Source organism: Agelaius phoeniceus, chromosome 18 (genome assembly GCF_051311805.1).
Source record: "Agelaius phoeniceus isolate bAgePho1 chromosome 18, bAgePho1.hap1, whole genome shotgun sequence".
NCBI classification, from domain to species: Eukaryota; Metazoa; Chordata; class Aves; order Passeriformes; family Icteridae; genus Agelaius; species Agelaius phoeniceus.
The window spans coordinates 6,850,047-6,870,037 of NC_135282.1; the positions used below are offsets into that span (position 1 = coordinate 6,850,047).

Sequence of the window (19,991 nt, forward strand, 5' to 3'; positions counted from 1 at the left end):
AAAGCTTTGGTTTGGGAAAGTGCTTCAGCTGTAGTGAGATTAAGCACATACATGGAGCTAAGCATTTGATCAAGTGCTGTTCTGAATGCACTTTCTAGAAAATTGATGTCCCTTCCACTGCTCTTGCTAAGTTAATCGGGAGATGCTGAGGTCTGATGGGAGCCTTTTGTGCATTTTCAAGATAGTGTCTCTGGAGGATCATTACACATATTCCTCTGCAGAGACTACAAGGAGATTGTCACCAGGAAAGTGTTAGTAACTGTGTATTAACATGCAGGATTATTCTGCCTCTTTCTTCACTGTAAGCTTTTCATCTCCTTACTAAGCAAGCACAGTCATGTCTGGGCTAAAATCACAAAGGTTTCTTACAATGCCCTGTTTGTGCTTCCAGTTCAGAAATAAACTCTGGTAAAATGAGCTGTTAGCGGTTGTGGGACTTTGGAAGAGAGGCAGAGAAAGGGCAGTGGCTTCAGCAATGAGCCAGGGCACAGGAGCCCTGGAGGTGCAGTGGTCTGGGGGTGAATGACCTGACAGTGAATGGAGTTGTTGATGCCTTGGCCACCGAGCAGATGGTCAGCCAGGGAAGGGTTGGGTACAGCTTGCCCTCCTGTTCCTTCCAAAAGCATCTCCCGTGCAAAGTGGTGGCTGAACACACACCAGTGATGTTCCTCCTCCAGCTGGACAGCTTTCCTGCCCAGAGCCATGGCCATCCTTGTGGCAACAACAAGGCAAGCCATGTCTGTGAGTGTGCTGGAAACTCTCCAGCTGGTGGCTGAGCATGGCAAGCATTAGTCAGTGACTGAAAAAACTTTTGCCCCTCAGACATCACCATGAAGGGAGAAAAGCAAAGCCAGGCCAGTGGTGCTCTGCACATTCCCAGGTCCATGAGCAAACACAGTAGAGAGTTTTAGAACACAAAACAGACAGACATCTATCACTCGCCACAGGCAAATCAAACTTTATGGGTGAAATTGTACTGGTATACATGGAAAGTTAACCTAGTAATTGCCCTGCAATTATGCATCATCAAAGCAGCTGCTGTTAGATGGCATGTCCTGCTACACCACCTTCCCAGTACGAGTCCTGCATCTACACTTACAGCCTTCCATCCTTCTTGAGAACCACCAGACTCCAAGTGGAGCAGAGACATGTTTTTGTTGGAAATAGCTGGTTACTGATACAAGCCAATTACTGGAGATGTTTCTTATAGTTTGTGCGTGAGGAAATGGCCTGTTTTTGTGGTCAGCAGTTGGCATGGTATGCATTTGACTGCTTTAATAGTTTTTGCAACCCCACCCAAATACTCGCTGTAGTACAAAAGAAATAAATTTGAAAGAGTTGCTTGGGTGTAGCTGATCACATATTCACCCTATTAGCTTCAGCTGGCCTGTAGAGTTCTTGTACCCAGAACATTGGGAACACACAGCTTTTTGAAATAAAACTAGCTGTTCCTTATGTCAGATCAGTTCATGTCTGTACAGATGGTTTCTCAATTGGAATTGCCAGTAACATCATTGGCAAAGGCTCTGAATGACATTTTTTGTCCATTTAGGTTTGGGGCATTTTTTTGTTTTGTCTCCCTGTATTCATAAAGAAAAAATTGCAAAGAAAAGAGTCAAAGGAAAGTCAAGAGGCATTGTACAAGAAGGAAAAGATTATAGCAGGGAGGCATAATGTATTGGAAGTGAAAGACTGTTCCCATCTATTGGGAATTTTCTCAAGAATGTGAATGTACACATCTAGTAAAAGAATGGGGAAAGAAGGGCTGACACTTTGTGGGGTTCAGACAAAAGAATATAGATCTTTTCCCTTTGCATCAAGTGGGCCATGGAAATTAAATTGTCCTCTAAATGCAGGGGGGAGTTCCTGTCCAGAATGGATCACAGCATGGTGGTGACTGTAAAGAGAGTTTCTCTTCTGCTACCCTGCTCCACATGGCATTTGCTGGAAGAGCATAATTAGGATGTGCATCTGAAAAAACACACGGCCAGACAGATACAGTAACACACTGGAACTCAAGTGTATTTTAGTCTGCTGCACACGATAGAAAAACTGAGATGAGCACTGGCTAAACTGACTTCCCATGGACTTTCTCTCATCATTTCTTCACATACTTTGGCTTACTCACATACAGAGCTCTTTCTGTAATGGAGAAAGTTGGGTTGTTTAAATGCCATGAAAGAAGTTTGATTTAAGAGGAAGTTTTAAAAAGAGAGTGAAGGCCTGGCTGGTGAGGCCAGGAAAGCTTTTCGTGCTTTGGACAGAGGGCACAAAGAGCCTGGGTAACTCTTTTGGCCTGGGGTTTGCAGTGTGGCTGTTGGTGCCACAGCTGGTTTCTCAGAGCTGGGAGGTGCTGAAGGGAGTTTGTTGTTGGCCAAGTCAGTCTTAGATTGCGGGGGGCGGCGAGATGCAGGAACTGAGAGTCTTTTAGGATTTTTGTAGACAAGGATGAGAAGATTGTTTGTGAAAGCAACTGGAATGGGGCATGGAAAAATCCAGGAAGGCTGTTTTACCCACGGGTGAAACTCTCTCTTTGGTTTGGACTATAGCCAGTGGCACAGAGTAACAGAAACTTTTGAATTCATGCATCTGCTGCTTGGCCCGTCCTCACTGGAGGCTCAAATGGAGCTGCCTGTTCTGGAACCATTTTAGCTGGAATCAGCTCCCAGAAGAAGGTCTTTAATAACTCATGTCTCATCAGCCCTCTCCTCCTTCACTCCACTCCCTAAAAACCGGGCTGGGATGTGGTGCAGGAATTTGGGCTCTCTTGGGCAGGCCAGCAGCAAGGTGACAGGCTGAGGTCAGCTGCTAAAGCCATCGCTGTCCTGCAGAGCAGCCACAGTGCAGGGCACAGCTCACTCTCTGTCTGCTTTAATGCTTTAAACAGGGCTGTGCATGCAGCAGCTATTTGTGTAAGTGTGCTCCAGGCATCTGAAAAAGACTTCTGTTTTCCAGAGAAGAGGAGGAGAGGGGCCGGAAGGAACTACATGGGGCAGAGGAGGGGCGAGCAATGGGGGAGCAGCCAAAAGAGAGGGGTTTGGGTGGCTGTGGGCAGACACAGTGCTGCACACAGGCTTGATCAGGCTCCCCCACACCTGGTATTAAATCAGAGAAAACCCTTCCACCTTCTGGTGCTGGGAGTTATGCTTTTTAGAGCCAAGTTCGACAGTTGTTATTGCAATTTTGTGGTGCTCTTTTGATTTACAGCTGTTTTTACGACCATTGAGGCAGCCACAAATCGAGGAAATCTCATAAAACAGAGAGTAAACGTCTCCTTCACAACCCAGGCAGAGTTTTGGCATCCGTGCTTATTCCATAGAGCAGGATGTGTAAACAATATTGTGTCCCCTGAGTGGCTGATATCAGTACAGTTAAGTGGTAACAGCTTGAAAAATGCATTTCTCGTATATTGGTGGTAAAATTCGAAATGGGCCCCCAGGCTAAAGTAAATTGGTGACATTTTGCAGCAGAAAGAGGGGGGGGAAAAGGGGGAAAAAAAAAGGGGCAGCAATTGGAAATGCAGAGCCCCAGCTTTGAAAGCAGTGGGACTGGAGCCAAAGTTGGATTTATCTGCATTATTGCAGTATGGAAATAAATGGATCCACCACACTTGTTGCAAAGCGTATCTAATTGGAGAAGACAGATTATATGTTGGCTGCAAATGGGGGACTGCCCCATTCACCACCTTCTTATACAGAAGATGAGGTCAGTTGATGCCATATTTAATCAAGGTACAACAATGAGAGCTTCTTTCTTGACTTGCTGAATAGCACAGGAGAAAAGCTTGGTGACCCTTTCCTGTAGAAAATAGGTGAATGCACTTCACTGCCCTTGAATGAGTGAGGGATAGGAAGCCAGATGCTCTGCAGATGTGAACCATAGGCTTCCCTCCATATTTTTTCCTCCATTTGTAGGGAAATTTATATGCTGTCCTTTTCTAAGGTGTTCCTAATCCCTTCTTTTAAATACGGGGCCTTCTGTGGTGGGTGAGGGTGTCCAGCATTGGGAACAGAGCTGTGGGGAACAGCCAGTCCAACAGAGACTTTTTTTTCCCTAAAATGTAGAAGCATGAGACCTGAGACAGAGGGAGAAGGGTTGGTGGGCAGACTTGATAACGAAGTTAAAAGAGTCAATCTTATAAACGCCAGAGAGACAGCTGCTAGAATTTCACCACGTTTTGGGATTACCGCATTGGTATTGTTTGCCTAATGAATGTTTGATGTTTCCTTCATGGATAGAGTTGCTGTTACGTGGTGGGGGTGACAGGAGGTGGTGTAGTCCTGTAGCTTCTCCATCTGATTACCCAGGGTCTGCTGAGCATAATGAGTGGGGGTCCAGTCCAGCTCGAATTAATCTGGTGTCTGTTGGCGAAGGAGAGCCATGAGGAGACCTTGGGCAGCTGTCTGCTTCACAGAACCTGGCAGGGAGTTCTCGAATAAAAAAGCTGTCGTTCCTTTCCTGGACTCATGCTCAGCATCTCCTTGCCCAGTTCTAATTAACCTAATGGATAGTGTTAAAACTGGGCATCTGCAAGGGTTCGTAGACCAATAATCCAGGTGGTTTGGGGAATAGTTTCCTCATTGGATCAAAAGAGGAGGAGGAGGCAGATGATCGTTCATTTTTGTTTGATTTTGCTTTCTGGTGCTGTCTGAAAAGAGCTAGTCCAAAGATGTTGAGTTAGGAGGTGGCAGCCCTCTATTTCTGCAATTTCCATGGGCAAAATGGGAATGACCATTTCCCAAAATCATGCACACACCCAGCACTGTTGGTGGTAAAGCTGCAGTGAGTGACACTTTTATCCAGAAGTTATTTTGTTAAATTCTTTACTGGTGTGTTAGTAGAAAGCACTGGACAGGAGGTGATTGCGCTGTATGCTTATGAATGTCTTCATGTTGGTAACATTTTTATTAAAATTTTTCCTTCTGGAGGCATGTTGCTGCTTGGGAATCTCAGCTTCCACACATTTTACACTTCAAAGGAAAAATCCAGCTGTGTGCATTGGTCTCGAAGATTAAACTTGAAAACTCAAATTTAGAAATTAATGTTGACAAATGTAGACAGATGTCCAAATTGGTTTCCTTTAAAGTTGTATTAGATTTTAAATCTTTTTAGTGTGAGTCCCCTTGGTTTTTTAATTATTTTGCATTGTTCTGCCACAAGCACAGAACTGGAGGGCTGCAGCAGGTACTAGCACTGCAGCAGAGGGGAGCAATCCCTGAACCACAGTCCACTAGCAGAGGCAAATCTCCTAAATCTCTGTGCTCTTACAGCAGCTGAGGTGCTCTGGTATGGCTCACATGACTGTAATACTCATCTCGTAATAAGAATCTCTCCTACACATAATTCTGGTGGGAATGAAAATTTCCCAGTAAACCTCTTAGCAAGGCTGCTGAATTAAAAAGAGGAGATAGTTCTTCAGGTGGTGAAGCCTGCCTGAATCACACAATCTCTGCAGAAGCTGCTCCTGCCTGCCAGTGCTCCCGTGCCCAGGCGCATCCTAACGCTGCTTGTCAGCTGCTGGTGGGCCAGGGCCCCATCCAAGAGCCCGAGTCCCATGGGATTTGCCTTCACGCTCAGTGTGAGCACATCCAGCACGCTGCAGCTGTGGGTGAAGCCAGGGATGTGCTTTGTGTCCAAGCTGAGTAATCTTCTGCATGAAAGGGGAGCCCACTTGAGCAGCCCCATCCTCCTGGGCTGCACAGCTGTGCAAGGAGTGGACCTGGGAAAGAACGGTGCTTTTGTGCAGCACAGTTATGTGTTTAACATAATAAATGTTTATTGTCCTCTGGAGCAAAGGAGCAATAGGCTAAATTATAGCCCGGGGAGGGAAAGCTAGAATCATGAGGTATAGGCTGTTAATTATCTTTTTTTTTTTTAGCTGTCATAATGTACTGGCGTTTGCCTGCAGCTCCCCCCTTCCCACTGCTCCATTACCTCCACCAGCACTATCTCTAAAATATCTGCTTCCCCTACCACTGGGCCCTCCTCCTCTCTGGCCTCCTGCTCTTTCATTTGTAAGGCATCTCTGGCCTCCTGAGAGATTTGTGACTTCTCTCCCAGCAGCCGCTCACGGTGATAAAGGCCCTCAGACTGCCTCTCTCTGATTAATCAGCCCTCGTGCAGCCTCGATAGGGTGTTAATTTGTAAACTCAGTGGACAGGCAACTGTGATAAGCCTCTGCAGCTGCTGTGTGTCTGCCGGGGGGATGGGCAGATAAGGCTTCAGCCCTGGGATGCAGCCAAGAAATATTTTGGAGCAGTGAATTAGAAACAACAACAACAAAAGAGCCTTCTGCAGAGGCACTTCTTTGAGGTTGCTGTGGGTAAGACAGCAAGTTTCAATGGCAGCAGACAACAGCTGCTTTCCTGATAAGCTCCCTGACCCCCCAGGCCCAGGAAAGGGCCACGTCAGGATTGCATCCACAGTGGGAAATGGTGTCAGAGGGATGTCCGTGTGTCACAGAGGGATGTCCGTGTGTCACGTGCCATGGTCTGGGCTAGGAGGACAATGCCATCTTCCCTGTGCCTCGTGTACTCACTGCAGTTAACCTGAAGCTTTTCAGAGAATTTGATGCTGGTTTGTCAGGGCTGTCTGGCATGACGTGTCGCCTGCAAGGAAGGGATGGACACTAAGGGTGTCCAGAGCAGCATCGGTGTCAAATGATTTCTGAGCACCCTTAAATGTTTGCTCTGTGATATGGTTCACATAAAATTCTATACAGAGTTCACTATGTATCCAGGGTATGGATTAAAAACAAGAATACAGCATTTTCCCTAGAGAGCAGACCATGCTGAGTGGTCTGAGACCACAGAGTAGTGCTCTGAGAAATAGCAAAGCTGGGGGTTAAGCTCTGGAATACCCAGGCAGATTGAAAAAGGCTGCAGTGATGACAGGCATGTATTCTGTTTGTCTGCTCAAGGAGGTTATGTTGAATGTTTCTGGTGTGCTCATGCAATTTTCCCTTTTTTATTGATTTGATTATGTTTTCTTCAAAAATTGAAAGGAGGAGATATTTCACTGAATTTTTATCAGTGCTTTGGTTCAGCTGAATCCTAATGATCCTGCCATTGTTGGCCTCCCTAATTGTTCTAATATTATCTGACAACATGCAACAGACGATGGAAGCAGTTCCTTCCCTGTCTGCCAATGCAGGTTGTTATTCAGTTCATTTTTGAACTGCAGCAATCCTCAGACAGACAGTGACCTTTTTATGAAATCAAATGTCTTGCAAAACCCTCTTGGTCTCTGAACTGTGATTTATAGCCATTTGTGTTGGAGAGAGCTGCAGGTGGGATTTGGGTGACACATAATTGGTTAAAAGATAAAATAAAATGAAGGTTGCCCTGCTGGTACAGTGATGGCAGGAGCTACAGGAATGAATTGCTTGGCAGTGCAGAGCCTGGCCCTCCTCCTCCCGCCCTCCTCCGTCGCTTGCCAAGTCCTGTCTGGCAGGCCATTACAATGATAAATGCAGGTAGCTGGCAAAGACCACAGCTGAGAGTTTGTTCTAGCATGCCAAGCCCTGCTTGGCATTCCCAGTTGGTGCCAGCATTTGCACTCTTACTCAGTTTGACGGAAACCAGGACATGAGGTGTGAATTTATGTCCGCATCCTTCCAGGAGAGAGTTGGGATAATGAAATGCCAAGGCAGCCCTGGGAGCAGCAGAGTAATTTGGTAGGTACCAAACAACAGTCTGCCACCTGTCATTCGCAGCACAGTCCCTGCTCTCCCCCATCGCTCTTCCCACAGTGCAGCCTTTGAATTATAAGAAGTTTTAGATAGTTCTGCAAAGAGCACTCGCCGTTCCCTCTGATTTAGTGCAAATAAAAAGCCATATTCCCACCAAATAGATGGGCTGACTAGATAGGATCAAGCTGTAATGACAATAATACAAACTGCTGTAGCAGTGTGTTACACAGCGTTCCCAACCTTTCCCACCTGAAGGTAGGTTTTCCCTTATATTTGTAGCAAAAGATAAATCAAATCTCTGCTTGCCTAAGTGAGTGTCGGGCAATGAAAAAAATTTGAATGTGGAAGTGTAGGCTGAAGTCTGTTTTGGGAAGGGGTCAGCTCTCTGAGAAGGGCATGAGGGCTCTGGTGTTTGGGATGTTTTAAAGCAGGCCACACAAAGCCCTTTTCTCAGTGTGTCATGGAGAACTGTTTCCCTGGCTGTGGTGTGTATCAGTTCCCTTAACACGGACACATCACTGCCTCCAACTTACACTGGGGGCTGCAGCCTCATCCAGTGGCACATCCAGACTGTCACCTAGATGCCATTGATAGACCAGAACACTCAGGAGCATATGAACATGTGTTATGGGGAAATCAGTGCTGATTAAAGTGGAAAACACCAGGAGTGTAAAGCGAAGGTAGATTTGGTAGTGGTTGGGGAGCTGAGGTTTGAAGGAGGAAGATCCTGAGATAAGGACCAAGTGCACGCTAATTTAAATTAGGACACACAGGCACACTAACATTAAGCAAGTATTTTGGCTGGTTTTAATGAGGCACAGCTGGAAATTTTCTTTCCTTGTTGGCGTTGCTGGAAACAACTGAGGAACCTTCTGCAGCTGTCTGCCGAGGTGAGGTCCAGGAATTCCCCAGCTTCCTCCCTTCTCCTCCTTCACTAAATTTTTTTTCAGTACATGTATCTATTTATTTATTTATTGGAGCTGAGCTGGGAAGGAGAGGGAGTTTGATCTTTTCCTTTGGGAGACAGCAACTGCTCAGAGGAAGATGAATCATAAAGCATCGCTAATGGAGGGGATGGGAAGGGGAGAGCTCTGGGCTGCAGCCATTGCCCAGGGGCTGGGGGGATGGTTTGAGGGGAGAGGGAAGAGGAGTTAGCAGGCCTGTGCCCCGAGGCTCTGGTGGCAGACATGCTGTAGGTCAGATGTCCCTCTGTGTCAGGATTCAGTCACCCTTTGTCGGGGAAGAGGCACATCTGTGCAATAACACCACAGCAGCCTGTGTTTAAGAATTACTGCTGCTGCTGCTCGATTGAAACTGGTTTGTTCAGTCCCACGATGGTTGTAAAATGATGAGGAACATGCTCAGGGTTCAAAACATTGTCAATTTAAGCTTACCACTGTCTTGCCAAGAGAGGACCAAAACAAGATGTCGAACTTGTGGAGGAGCAATGAGCTTGGTTCCTCACTGCCCTGCACAGCGTTTCCTTCGGTGCCTTCCAGTCCTCATCCACTGTGCCTCCCATTCCACTTGCCATTGTGTAAAGCCAGTGTAATTCAGTGGTGAATTAGGACCAGTGATCTCTGCTTCTAGGCTCTCTACGGCCTAATTTAATCTGTATTCCCAGACTCGTGCTGGCTTCTCAAAGGGGCTGTTGCAAAAAACAGTCATGGTTATATAAACTGCTGAGAGAAATGAGCATTCTTGGAAGAAAAAGTGACAAAGAGGCGAGTGCATGGTGACAGTCCCTTCCAGGAGCAGAGCAGTACTGAATATGTGTGTGCTAAATGAATGAATGTAGGTGGGAACCTAAACAAGTGTGCTGCTGTATGGAAGTACAATCCAAGAAACATTTTGTTTCTGGTGAGCATTCTATAGAGTAAACTCATGAAAGATACAGAAGACCATCACCTCTCAGAGATGGCCTTGAATCATGATTGAACTAGAAGTATCTGTGGCATTTAAGGCATTGCCCAATCAATAAGTAGTTGCTGGTTTGGGGTGTTTGTGCTGCATGTTTCACTGTGATGTGTTATGGTGTAACTGAAGGTACAAGTGTATCTTTAGAATTGCTGGAAAGGTGGAGACTCTTGCTTTGGGAATATTATTTATTATTAGTCCTTATTTACACTGAAGGTCAAGGGACAGAATTTCATAAATTATCCCAACTATCAGCTGTAACCAGATTTTTCAGAACAACCTGGTCACCATTCAGGTTTCTAAATGGATTTTTGGAAATGCTCTATACCCAGTAGCTCCAGTCAGGCTGATGCCCCAAAGGCAGCTGCTGAGTGCTGAGCCCTCTTGAAAGCCCAGTCTATAAATTCTGTGGGAAGATAATCACAGTGTGGATTTGTAAAAGTCCTGCTCCCTCTTGCTTAATCCCTCACACAGCTGGGCTGTGCTGTGTCCCAGCCAGCTGTGTACCACAAAGCTGGATATTCCTAGTAGGTTCACAAAAATGATTGAGTTGCAGGTTTGACTTTTCTTTTGTCCTCTTAACTGAGCTGAGGTTTCTCTCCAAAACTAATGCAGGTTTTGGAAAGACTGTAGACTACCTTGAAACATCCCCTCACAATGCAGGCAGTGTTACCCATGGGCTGCTTCTATATCCTGAAATGTGTAGAGTACTTTGTTGGTCTTAAGGGGGATTTTTACATTGGGTTTTTGTGTGCATGTGTGCTATTTCTAGGCTACTCTTGCACCTTTCCATATGTATCAATTTCCATTTCCTACAGAAGAATCACAACCCAAACAATACCTTCCTGTTTTAGTTATTGTTCTCATATTACTGGATGAGGGGTCTGGTATGAATGACTTGCAGAGTGAACTGCAGAGTAGTAAAGCAGTACTGACGTGCTGAAATGCTCTGCTGGACAAGCAATAAAGTGGCATTGGAGTGGTTGGTAAAAGCAAGGGATACAGATCAAAGGAAAGAATGAAAATCGATCCAAAATTTTCAGGTAATGTCCTTGCTTTATGCTAAAACTTTCTTGAAGCATATCCAGCACTTTTAGTTTGGAAATCTCCCAGAGAAGGGTTTTCTTGTGAGCTTTTTAGTGCTTGCTAAGTTCAGTAATTGTGCAGTCTCTCTTGAGACTGGCTCTTGGCTGTCTAGTAGATAGGCAGCCATCCAGATCTAAAATTTAAACTGTATTTTACTGTCTCTTCCTTCTGCCTACTGTACTGGACTCACTTGGAGGGAATGCTTGGCTTTTGCCCTGTGCATGACATGCATACCAGGTCCCTAACACTACTTTGCTTGTTCTTTGTGAGCCAGAACTGCAGCCTTATTAGCAGCTTCCCTGTATCTTGCTATCAGGCTCCTGGAGTTTCAGGCTTGGATCTGGAATTTGGTGCTCCAGGAGATGCCATGAAGGCCCACAGAGCCTCTGCTGTTGGTGACAAGGAGCAGTTCTATTCCCTGTTAGCCATTTACAAGCTACGGATAAAGGGGACTAAAAGAAGTAATTGCTGTGAGGCCTGACATAATTTATAGTGCTGTCTTGGTCAGATGATGTTGTTCTGTTATATACAACCATTAAATTATTAATCTGCAAGAGCTCTTGTACCTTTCAGCTGCCTTGGGTTGGTGGGAACCAGGATGGATGAGGCATGGACTTCATTATGCCTCACTGCTCACCTTCACTGGAGAGGGTGTGCTACATCCTTTGTGGTTACCACCTCACATTTGAGGAAAAAGCTGCCTTTGCTGAGCTTTTAGTGCTGAAAATTGAATCAGTGTTTATATGTGCTGGGTTCAAGGGGAGGAAGGGGGAGGGACTGCAGCACTACTCCTCTGCTTGCTCTCCACAAGGCTGAAAAGGGCAGAAATGTTATTTTCCTCTGCAGTGCATTCAGCCTGGTTTCAAGCTGTGACAGAACTGGGTGGAGGCATTTTCCCCTTTAGGTCTAGAGTAGAAAAGAAAGAAAATTAAAAGGTGACAAAGGATTGGTAACTTCATTGAATAAGCCACAAAGGGGACCTGGAAGGTTCAGTGTCATGGAAAGGGTGCTGGGTCTTGGGGATTTCAGCAACATGATGTTACCTCAGGAACTGCTGCTCTGGGGACAGATGTCAGATATGCTTCAAGTGCCACAGTTGTTCCTGGGGACAGGGTGGGACTGTGCAAGCAGTATTTTTATGAACACAAGGCTGTGGTGGGTTCTGTGGCTGTGGGCTGTGCTCCAGGCAAGGGAGATGAGCAGCCAGTGAACAAGGAAGGATGGAGGTGTCTTCTGTCTGTGAGCTTCAGGCTGGGCAGGTCTCACTGCCTTGTGCAGCAACAAAAAGGAACTTGAGGGGTTTGTGAAATGGTCCTTCAGATGGAGACAGGCAGGAGGCAACAAGAGGGGGGAAAAAAGGAAATTTTTAGTTTCATTTTGCAATCAAAGAACATGTGACTTCCTGAGATGGCTTGAACTCCGCATGAAAGACTCCAAATGCCTGGTTTTGTTCACAAGGGAAGAATTCCACTTTATTAATATTATTTTTAAAACCCTTAAACATATGCAAATGATTTGCTTGGAACAGCAGTATTTGGGAGGGGACTTGTTTTAGCAGATGTGTTGGTTTGCTGGATTTTTTTCCCTCATTAGTGGGCTCCCTCAGACACATAGGTTTTATTGTACGCTTTCTTTAAAGGGTGACTGATAGGGCTGAATGATGTATTCAGGCTCTTCCTCCCCCAGCTTCCCTCCTGCCTTTACAGCAGCTCACAGAATATCCTATAGCACAGGCGTTCACTGTTTCAGAGTGGTGCTCGTGCCAAAAACTGCTCAGATCTGGAGCTAGAAATCACCAGAAGTGAGAGCAAAAGTTACTGTAAACTCTAGGTGTGAAGGTTTGTGTCTGTGAACTGAAGCTGCGATGTTGAAAACGCTGCTCTGTAAATGTTGACTCTGATTGTGGAAGGCGGTGGCACATGCTGATAGCAGAAGACTGAGCAATAATCCGGCTGTTTTACTTGGTCTTTAAAGTGAATTTTCTGGCTTGACTTCCTTAAACGTTGTTTTGATACAGTCTGGACCTGTAGCACTGAGCTCTTTGGCTCCTGGCCGGGCGCTGAGCCCGCGGTACCGGAGTGCATGGAGGGCAGTGAGCTGGTGGCTGACACAGAGTTGGGGCTGTGAGCCCAGACTGTCCAGACCAGGGGAAGCACAAGGCTTCTCCCAGCTGGGGTGGCTGCCTCTGGCCATGGCTGGCTCCCCAGGAAGGGCTCTCCCAAGCAGGCTCCTCTGGAGAGCTGCACACCCCAGCGTCTGGACCCGGCCTTTAGGATTTGTGGCTCAGCGGCCGATTTACTGCTGGGGCTTTAGTGCAAGCCACGCCAAAGTTTCATTGCCTGTAAAATGGGGGAATCTTATTTATCCACCTGCCACGTGTCCCAGTGCTTGTGGAGTGCTTTGAGAGTAGCCCTGGCTTTGTGTGAGCTGTTAGCATGGGTGAGTTCCCAGAGCCTGCAGATGTGTTCCGCATCCGTGGTGACTTGGTGTTGATTATAAGTGAAAAATCTCCTAACAATGGGTTGTAAATTCAGAGTTGGCTGTCAAACGTTTTATGCACCACTGTTGTTGCTGCTGTGTGACTCTGTTACACTTTTTTTGCAAACCAGCCTAGGCAAAACGTTGTTTAATCCTGGTTCTTCCTCTTTTTAATCCATGCAGTGAAGGGATCGTGCAGGTAACTGATTTTCCCTAAGATTTTAGGATCTTTTTGCTGAGCTGTGTAATGATCATACATGCCACAGCTACACGTGCAGCTTTGTCGTGGACATAATTCAGAATTTTTTTCTTATGTGTCTCAGCCTCAACCTATTTTTCATGTTGTTTTCCCTCTCTTTTTTATACATTTGCATTAAGTAAGACATTCAGTGCTTGCAGTGCCACTTTTCTTAGAAGTAACATTAATGGATCACTCTTGCTTCTTACTATATCTCATGCAGAACTTCTTGCATTTTACTATTTGTTTTTTTCCTTCTGAGTCGTCATTTAAAATATATAGCAATGTAATACAATTTGTAGTGCTCTTTATCATGCAAATCTCCCAAGGCACCTTAGAATAAAATCAATAAAATCAAAAATAAAATCAACTTAGTTCAGCCATGTGTTGAATTAATTAATTGTTTTTAAAGCAGAGCCAGGGGAAAAAGGCTTTTTTCACTTTCAGTATCTTTTGCTCGTCAGCTTTGTACTTCACCCATTTTATTCATGCAGCAGTCAGTGCCAACACGTTGATGATACTTTCTTGTAGATGGTAGTAATGTTGATCGTGCTCCTGCTCCCAGACCAGCTTTGATTCTGGAGAGGCTGCTTGCTATTTTATCAGATAGCGAGGAGGAAAAGCTTATGCTGAAATCGGTTGACTGCTTGATATCAGTGGGGGGAGGAAAGGAAGCCATCAAATTAACTCATAAAAGCTTTAGTTACGATGAATGGACTTTTTTTTCCCTGTCTGTCGTTATCATCTTGTCTGTAACCCAGTGACCCTGATTATCATGAAGCTGTTTACAAGGTTTAGGTTAATTGGATTTCTTTAACTGTTTCCCAGAGCTGTGAGGAGCACAAATACACTGCTGTGAAGTTCAGACAGCATAGTGCAACCCAGTCTGCAAGGATACGGGCTTCTTCCAAGAGGAAGTCGTTTTATTTCATACTCAACTAAGTGCATAGCAGCATGTACCTATCATTTGGCATAATATTGAACAACACCCTCCTTCATACAGATGTGTTCAGTTGCAACTTGTGTTTCCAATACACAAATTACATTTTGCATGTTCAGCAAGAATTGAGCTTATTTTCAGTGAGAGAGCCTTTGAAATGTGTTTTGGTTTCTTTTTCTTTTTTTTTCCTTCAGCTTGACAGCAGTTTCACTGGTTTTGTTTTTATATGAGGAATCATGGATAAAATAGCTGTGCATTGCATGGCTGCCTTAAACAAACGAGACAGGAGGATGTAGTTGGGTGAGATCAGGACAGTCCTCTTGCTTGGCTTTCATCTCCTCAGGATGCATGCTCGTTCTTTAATGGCACAACATTGCACCCTCCAGGTGCAATGCGCAACTGCAGGTCTCCAGATAACCCACTTGTTTTATGAGCTGTGTTTTTGTGAGCAAGCCTTCCCAATTTCTCCTTCACGATTATTCACCCTCTCTTTCTCTTCTTTTTTCAGGCTTCTGTAGGCTCTGAGAAGCTGTTCTCCCCTGCAGCAAATAAAGGTAAGTGATCTGGAGAAATGCTTTCCTTATCTTACAGCGAGGGATTTGGGTTGTGAATCCATGTCGTGCGAATAGCAGGACATCAGTTTTGCCAGAGCCTGTAGCTTGGCCACACACATTGTCATAAAGATCAGCTTTACAGGCTTGTGATGATTTAAGTTAAAATTTAGAGCTGCATTGTCTCAGTGTGGGGTGGGACTTCTTCCCTTCCAGTAAGATTTGTATTAAGTGTCTTGGAGGGAGGGATTTCTGACAAAGGAGAAGTCAGTCCTTACTGTAGGGGATGTGCTTCTCCCTCTAATACAATCAAATCCTCATTTCTTTCAAACAAATCAGTATTTCAGTGCTGTCTGTGTCATCCTGACAAGGGCTTGCCCCTCCCTCCCCTGCCAGTGCCCACGGTGCAGCTCCACTCCTGCTGTTAATGACAGTCACCTGTGAGAGGCACTGGGTGTTGCTAAGAGACTGCCTCGTTCCACAGCCCCTTGGGGGGCACAGCCACAGATCTCTAAATATGCCCAGCCCTCCTCTGAGGGCTCGGCACAGCCATAAAACCAGGCTGCTCTGCTCTGTGTGTTCCCAGGGATAATCTCACTGAGATGGACACCGGGCAGAAATGCCAAAGAAACAGCCTTGGAGAGGGGAAACTCTGGTATATGGTGGAAAATGTTGTGCTGGGAATGGTTCCACTTTGCCATGCTAGGAGGTTTGTGTGGCTCCAGATTAGTTGCCAGGGCTTGGGGCTGTCTGCAGCATCCTCTGCGTTGAGCTGCAAAATGAAATCAGTTCACAGCAATAGTGAATGTTAGGGTCATGCAGATACCCCAAAGAGGGGAGATGAGGCCCATCGACAAGAAGTGATGAAATTAACTTCTGGCATTATTTCAGTGGGGCCAAGAAAGGAACAATTTGCTGTTGTGTAGGAGTAGGTGCTGGACATGGAAAGGCATTTTGGTGGTTGTGTGCTCCATCACCTGGATCCAGGCCCAGTTTTTAGCTGGGCTCTTCAGCAGCAGTAACTATTAGGAATTCTCTTTCTTTCCAAGCTTTGCAGATTTTCAATGCCAAATGTGGAAACCGATGACAAGCCCATTATGTTATTGCATTTGTAGATATTTTTACGAAAGTATGCAGCTTTATCTGGGGGAAAGAGGGAAATTTAAACAAATGGTGGGGAAGAACATTTCTCTTCTCTCACTTGGCTTGCTGATAAGGCAAACCAGATTGCCCATATGGCACTGCCTCGGCAAAACAAAAATCTTGCCATCCTGCATAATGCCTGGCACAGAGATCTGCTGGAGAGGCTTATGTTGAAGCGTTAGCAGCTTTGTTGGCTCCTCCTTGTGCTGAAGCCCAAGATCCCCCACCCCTTCATATCATGGAGCAGCTCAGCAACATGAGTTTTCAAAATACCTCCCTATCAGGAAGTTAAATGTGCGAATGCCTGTGAATTTGCTGTCTTGAAGTTTGTGTTCAGTGCTGTTTATATCCCTATAATTTCAGCCTGTTCCTGTTTGCTTTAATGTGGGTGTAGACATTGCCAGCTTTGGGTTCAGATCATGGGTTTTATCTCAGTTTTCTCTTTTACCCTGGCCCTGTACCTTGCTTATGGCATGGCCTCCCATCGTGGGCAAGCTCTCCTGGGGCTACCTCAGCATTTGGCACTTGGCTTGACAGGTGAGAGAAATTCGCCTCAGCAAAGATTTTGTGCAGAAACCCAAACAGTGCTAAATTTTACCCCTCGCCCTGTTATCACTCCCGCAATGCAAGAGCCAGATTTGTCTCTTGCACATGCAAATGAACGCCGCTCCTACACGACCAGGCTGGGGGATGCCATATGGCCGGGAGAAAGTGACTTTCAAGCATTGCACTTAAATTCCTTTTGTGAGATAAGAGCGTTGATTTAAGGCCGTGTTCTCCGGGGCTGGAGCCCTGGTGGCTCTGTGGGGAGGGGATTAGCTCAGCACAGTTTCCTGGTGGGCACACGCGTGGTGCGGCACGCGCTCGTCCTCTCCCGTGGGCATTCGCACTGTGCCCTTCTTTTGTAAACACCGCCGGCCTTTTTGGAGAGATATTAGCTAGCCAACGTGCAGCATCCATGCTGCAGCTTTCATTGAGGCTAACCAGGCTTCTAAAACACATAAAGTGGATTCATTGTCTGGTGCAACTCCCCGTGTTCCCAGCCCATTGTTTGGTGCAAGTCTCTCTGTTCCCACAAACTTTCCCTGGGGATGTGTTTGGCCCGGTGTGTTTGTTTTATGCCGTCCTAGTTTATCAGCAGCTTAGCAATGCAATTAAGTATTAAGATAGGCGGGTTACGCTTATTTGAGGCTGGAACAGCTGTAAAATGTAACCTTTGACCGCATTTGAGAGCTCCACAAAGGGCCGGAGGAGCAGCGCCCTTTGTCTGGGGCTCTCTGGGTAACGTTTGCCTTTGCCCCCTCCCCGGTGGGGCCGCGGTGGTGGCCGTGCTCCTCCTGCTGACACCAGTTCATCTGCAGCAGCAGATGCACGGCGTGCGTGTCCACTTCGGGGACCAGGCACTATTATGCTGCAGAGAGAGGTGTCCTGACCCGGGGTCACCTCAGTAGTCACAGCTGTGAAATAGGCTGAATGGGGCACTTTGAGCTTCCAGCAGAAGAGGAGATTAAATCCTCTGTGTGAGGAAATAATAATTAAAAGTAAGAGCAGAGGAGCCCTGATCTGCTCTGCTGACAGTCTTTGTTTTCTGACGCAGAAAAGTGTTTGTTTGGCCGACTTGTCGCTGCAGTACAGAGTTACAAGGGCATTTGCTGCCGAGGGCCGGGTGCTACATCCTCCTGGAGAATAAATCAATAAACAAATAATAAAGGTCTGTTTGCTCTCTCATGCAGCTCCTTTCTCACAGGAATCTGCCAGCCAGCCCTTCCTTTTTCTGAAGGGCAAGTACCAGGAAAGGCAGGGGAAGCATAGGCAAAAGCCAAATCTGTCTCTCTTGTCTCCAGGTAGGAGCGTGAGGCAGAGGGGTGACAGTCAGATGAGTTGTGGGGCTGAGGAGGTGAGAGGGATAGTCACCCCTAAGCCACTGCAAGGACCTCCTCCTGCCTGCTGTGGTCATAATTGGAAGTGTGTGGGGTAGGATAGTTTGTATTTGCTGGACATGAGCGTTGGGTCCTCGCTGCTGGCTCTCTCCAGCTGTGGGCTTCCCTTGTGGGTCTGGCTGGAGGCAGTGGAGCTTCCTTGCAGCAGTCCCTGCTCCAGAGCTGCTGTGTGCCAGGGAAAGCAGGAGAGGTTTGTACCACAATAGCCTTGCAGCTGCAGCCCAGGTGACCTGCTGAGTCCCCAGCGTTTGAACCCAAGGCCAGTGCAGCAGTGAGAGTGAAAAGGATGTCTTAAAGGCTTAAAGGAGGTGTTTCTTTTGCTTAGTTTGATAGGTCAGAGGCCCCAGGGATGAAAACCTCCATCGGAAAGTGGAGCCTGGGCAGCAGCCAGGGTTTCTCCATTCATAACCCCGGGCAGGCTGTGGGTGGGGAGGTGCCTGTGAGATGAAAGAGGTGTGCAGGAGCCCCTGGGGCATGAGATGCCCATGGAGGAGCCAGACCTGCACAGCCCTGTCTGCCCTGCAGCCCCAGGAGGCACTGGGCAGCAGTGAGGGGAAGAGCTTTGAAGTCTGTGGAGAACAGTATGTTGCTCCTATCTTTGGATCCAGATCAAGCTGGGCACGGAGGGAGCAGTGTAATCCATCTGTCTGGTGGCACAGAGTGGCTGGCCAGGACCCAGCCCTGCCCTGGCTGCTGGGGGCTCGCTGAGCTCCATGCCTCAATTTCCCCCTCCTGCAGAATGAAGACTAATGCTTGTCAGCCAAGTGTGCTCAGAGACTTAATTAATGAATGTTTGTCAAGCGATTTATCAAGAGATCCTTTTAATGAGAGATTCCATAAACAGTGCAAGGCTTCATTTTCATGGCAATAATAAATGACAGTGAAAGTAAGTCTTATCCTTCCCCCACATATGCACCCCCCAGGAAAAAAGATTGCTTACCCTCCGCTCTTACTTCTCCCTGGGTTTCTAGGCAGAGGGCTTTGAAGTGCTATCTTTCATCATGAACTGTACACATCCTCAAAGCTCTAAAGCTCACAGCCTGTGTCTTATCCCTCTGACAAGAGGGAGGCAAGCTTTCTCAGCATGCAGGTCATAATTGTCAGCCATGGGATGTGCCGCAGCCACCCGCCCCAGCGGGCTAATGCAGCTTATGCTTCTTTGAAGTTCCCTCCCTTTATTTTCTGTCCTCTTGACCACAAAACTGTGCCTTGGGCCAGCAAGAGAGATTTCTTGTTCAGAGACGACACTGAGCTCTGACAAGCACATCTGAACCAGAGAAGAACCCTTGTTCCTCTGAGATCACTGCTCCATAATGTTGTTGCCTTAAGGGGACTGTCTCTCCTTTTTCTCTCTGCTTCTTCTCTTCCTTTTTCTTACTCTTTTTTTTTTTTTCTTTAATTCAGCACTAAACTGTCACACTAAATCATTTTAAAAGCTGGAACTACAAAACCTCCAGTGTAGGACATGCTGTTAAAAACTGATGGTTATTACTGTGAGATGGGGTGAGAGGGGAAAGGAGGGGCAGGGGCAGGATGGGAGAGCAGCGAGTCAGCTCTCCAGGAGGAACCTGCGAGTGCCTGGTGAAGCAGAAAACAACCTGAATGCAGCTGAGCTCAGATTACCGTGCTTGGCACAGGTCTGCAGCAGCACAGCTCAGAGGATGCTCAGCCCTGACAGGGGAACCAGCAGCTCAGTGTCTCCCAGGCTTGCCTGCATGCTTGGTCCTGTCCCCCAGTGCTCTGTCTCCATTGTCAGGGTCAGAGCCTCCCTGTCTGGGCTGGGACAGCATCTCCTGTAATCAAGCCCACCTCTCCTTCAGGGCTTTACCTTACTGTGCCAGGAGAGAGGGCTTTCCATCACTGCAAGGTCCGCACAGACAGAGCAGACAAGTCTCACCGCACCTGGCCAGGCAGTCAGCTGTGTTTTACATGAATGGAGGTCAGGAGAGATGTCATAAATTTTCCCAGTTTTCTTGTGTGGGGTTCACCGTGGGATCTGAGCTGCATC

At 46.7% G+C, this 19,991-nt stretch overlaps 1 protein-coding gene across 16 annotated transcripts in view; it reads left to right on the top strand.

The window, feature by feature from the left end:
* Window positions 1-19,991, top strand: part of FBRSL1 (fibrosin like 1) — a 502,275-nt gene that overhangs the window by 432,140 nt on the left and 50,144 nt on the right. For all 16 annotated transcript variants that reach the window (XM_077187583.1, XM_077187591.1, XM_077187589.1 and 13 more), the window contains one exon: window positions 14,858-14,903. In XM_077187583.1, coding sequence (XP_077043698.1) covers window positions 14,858-14,903 — 46 coding nt within the window. The remainder of the gene's footprint in view (window positions 1-14,857; window positions 14,904-19,991) is intronic.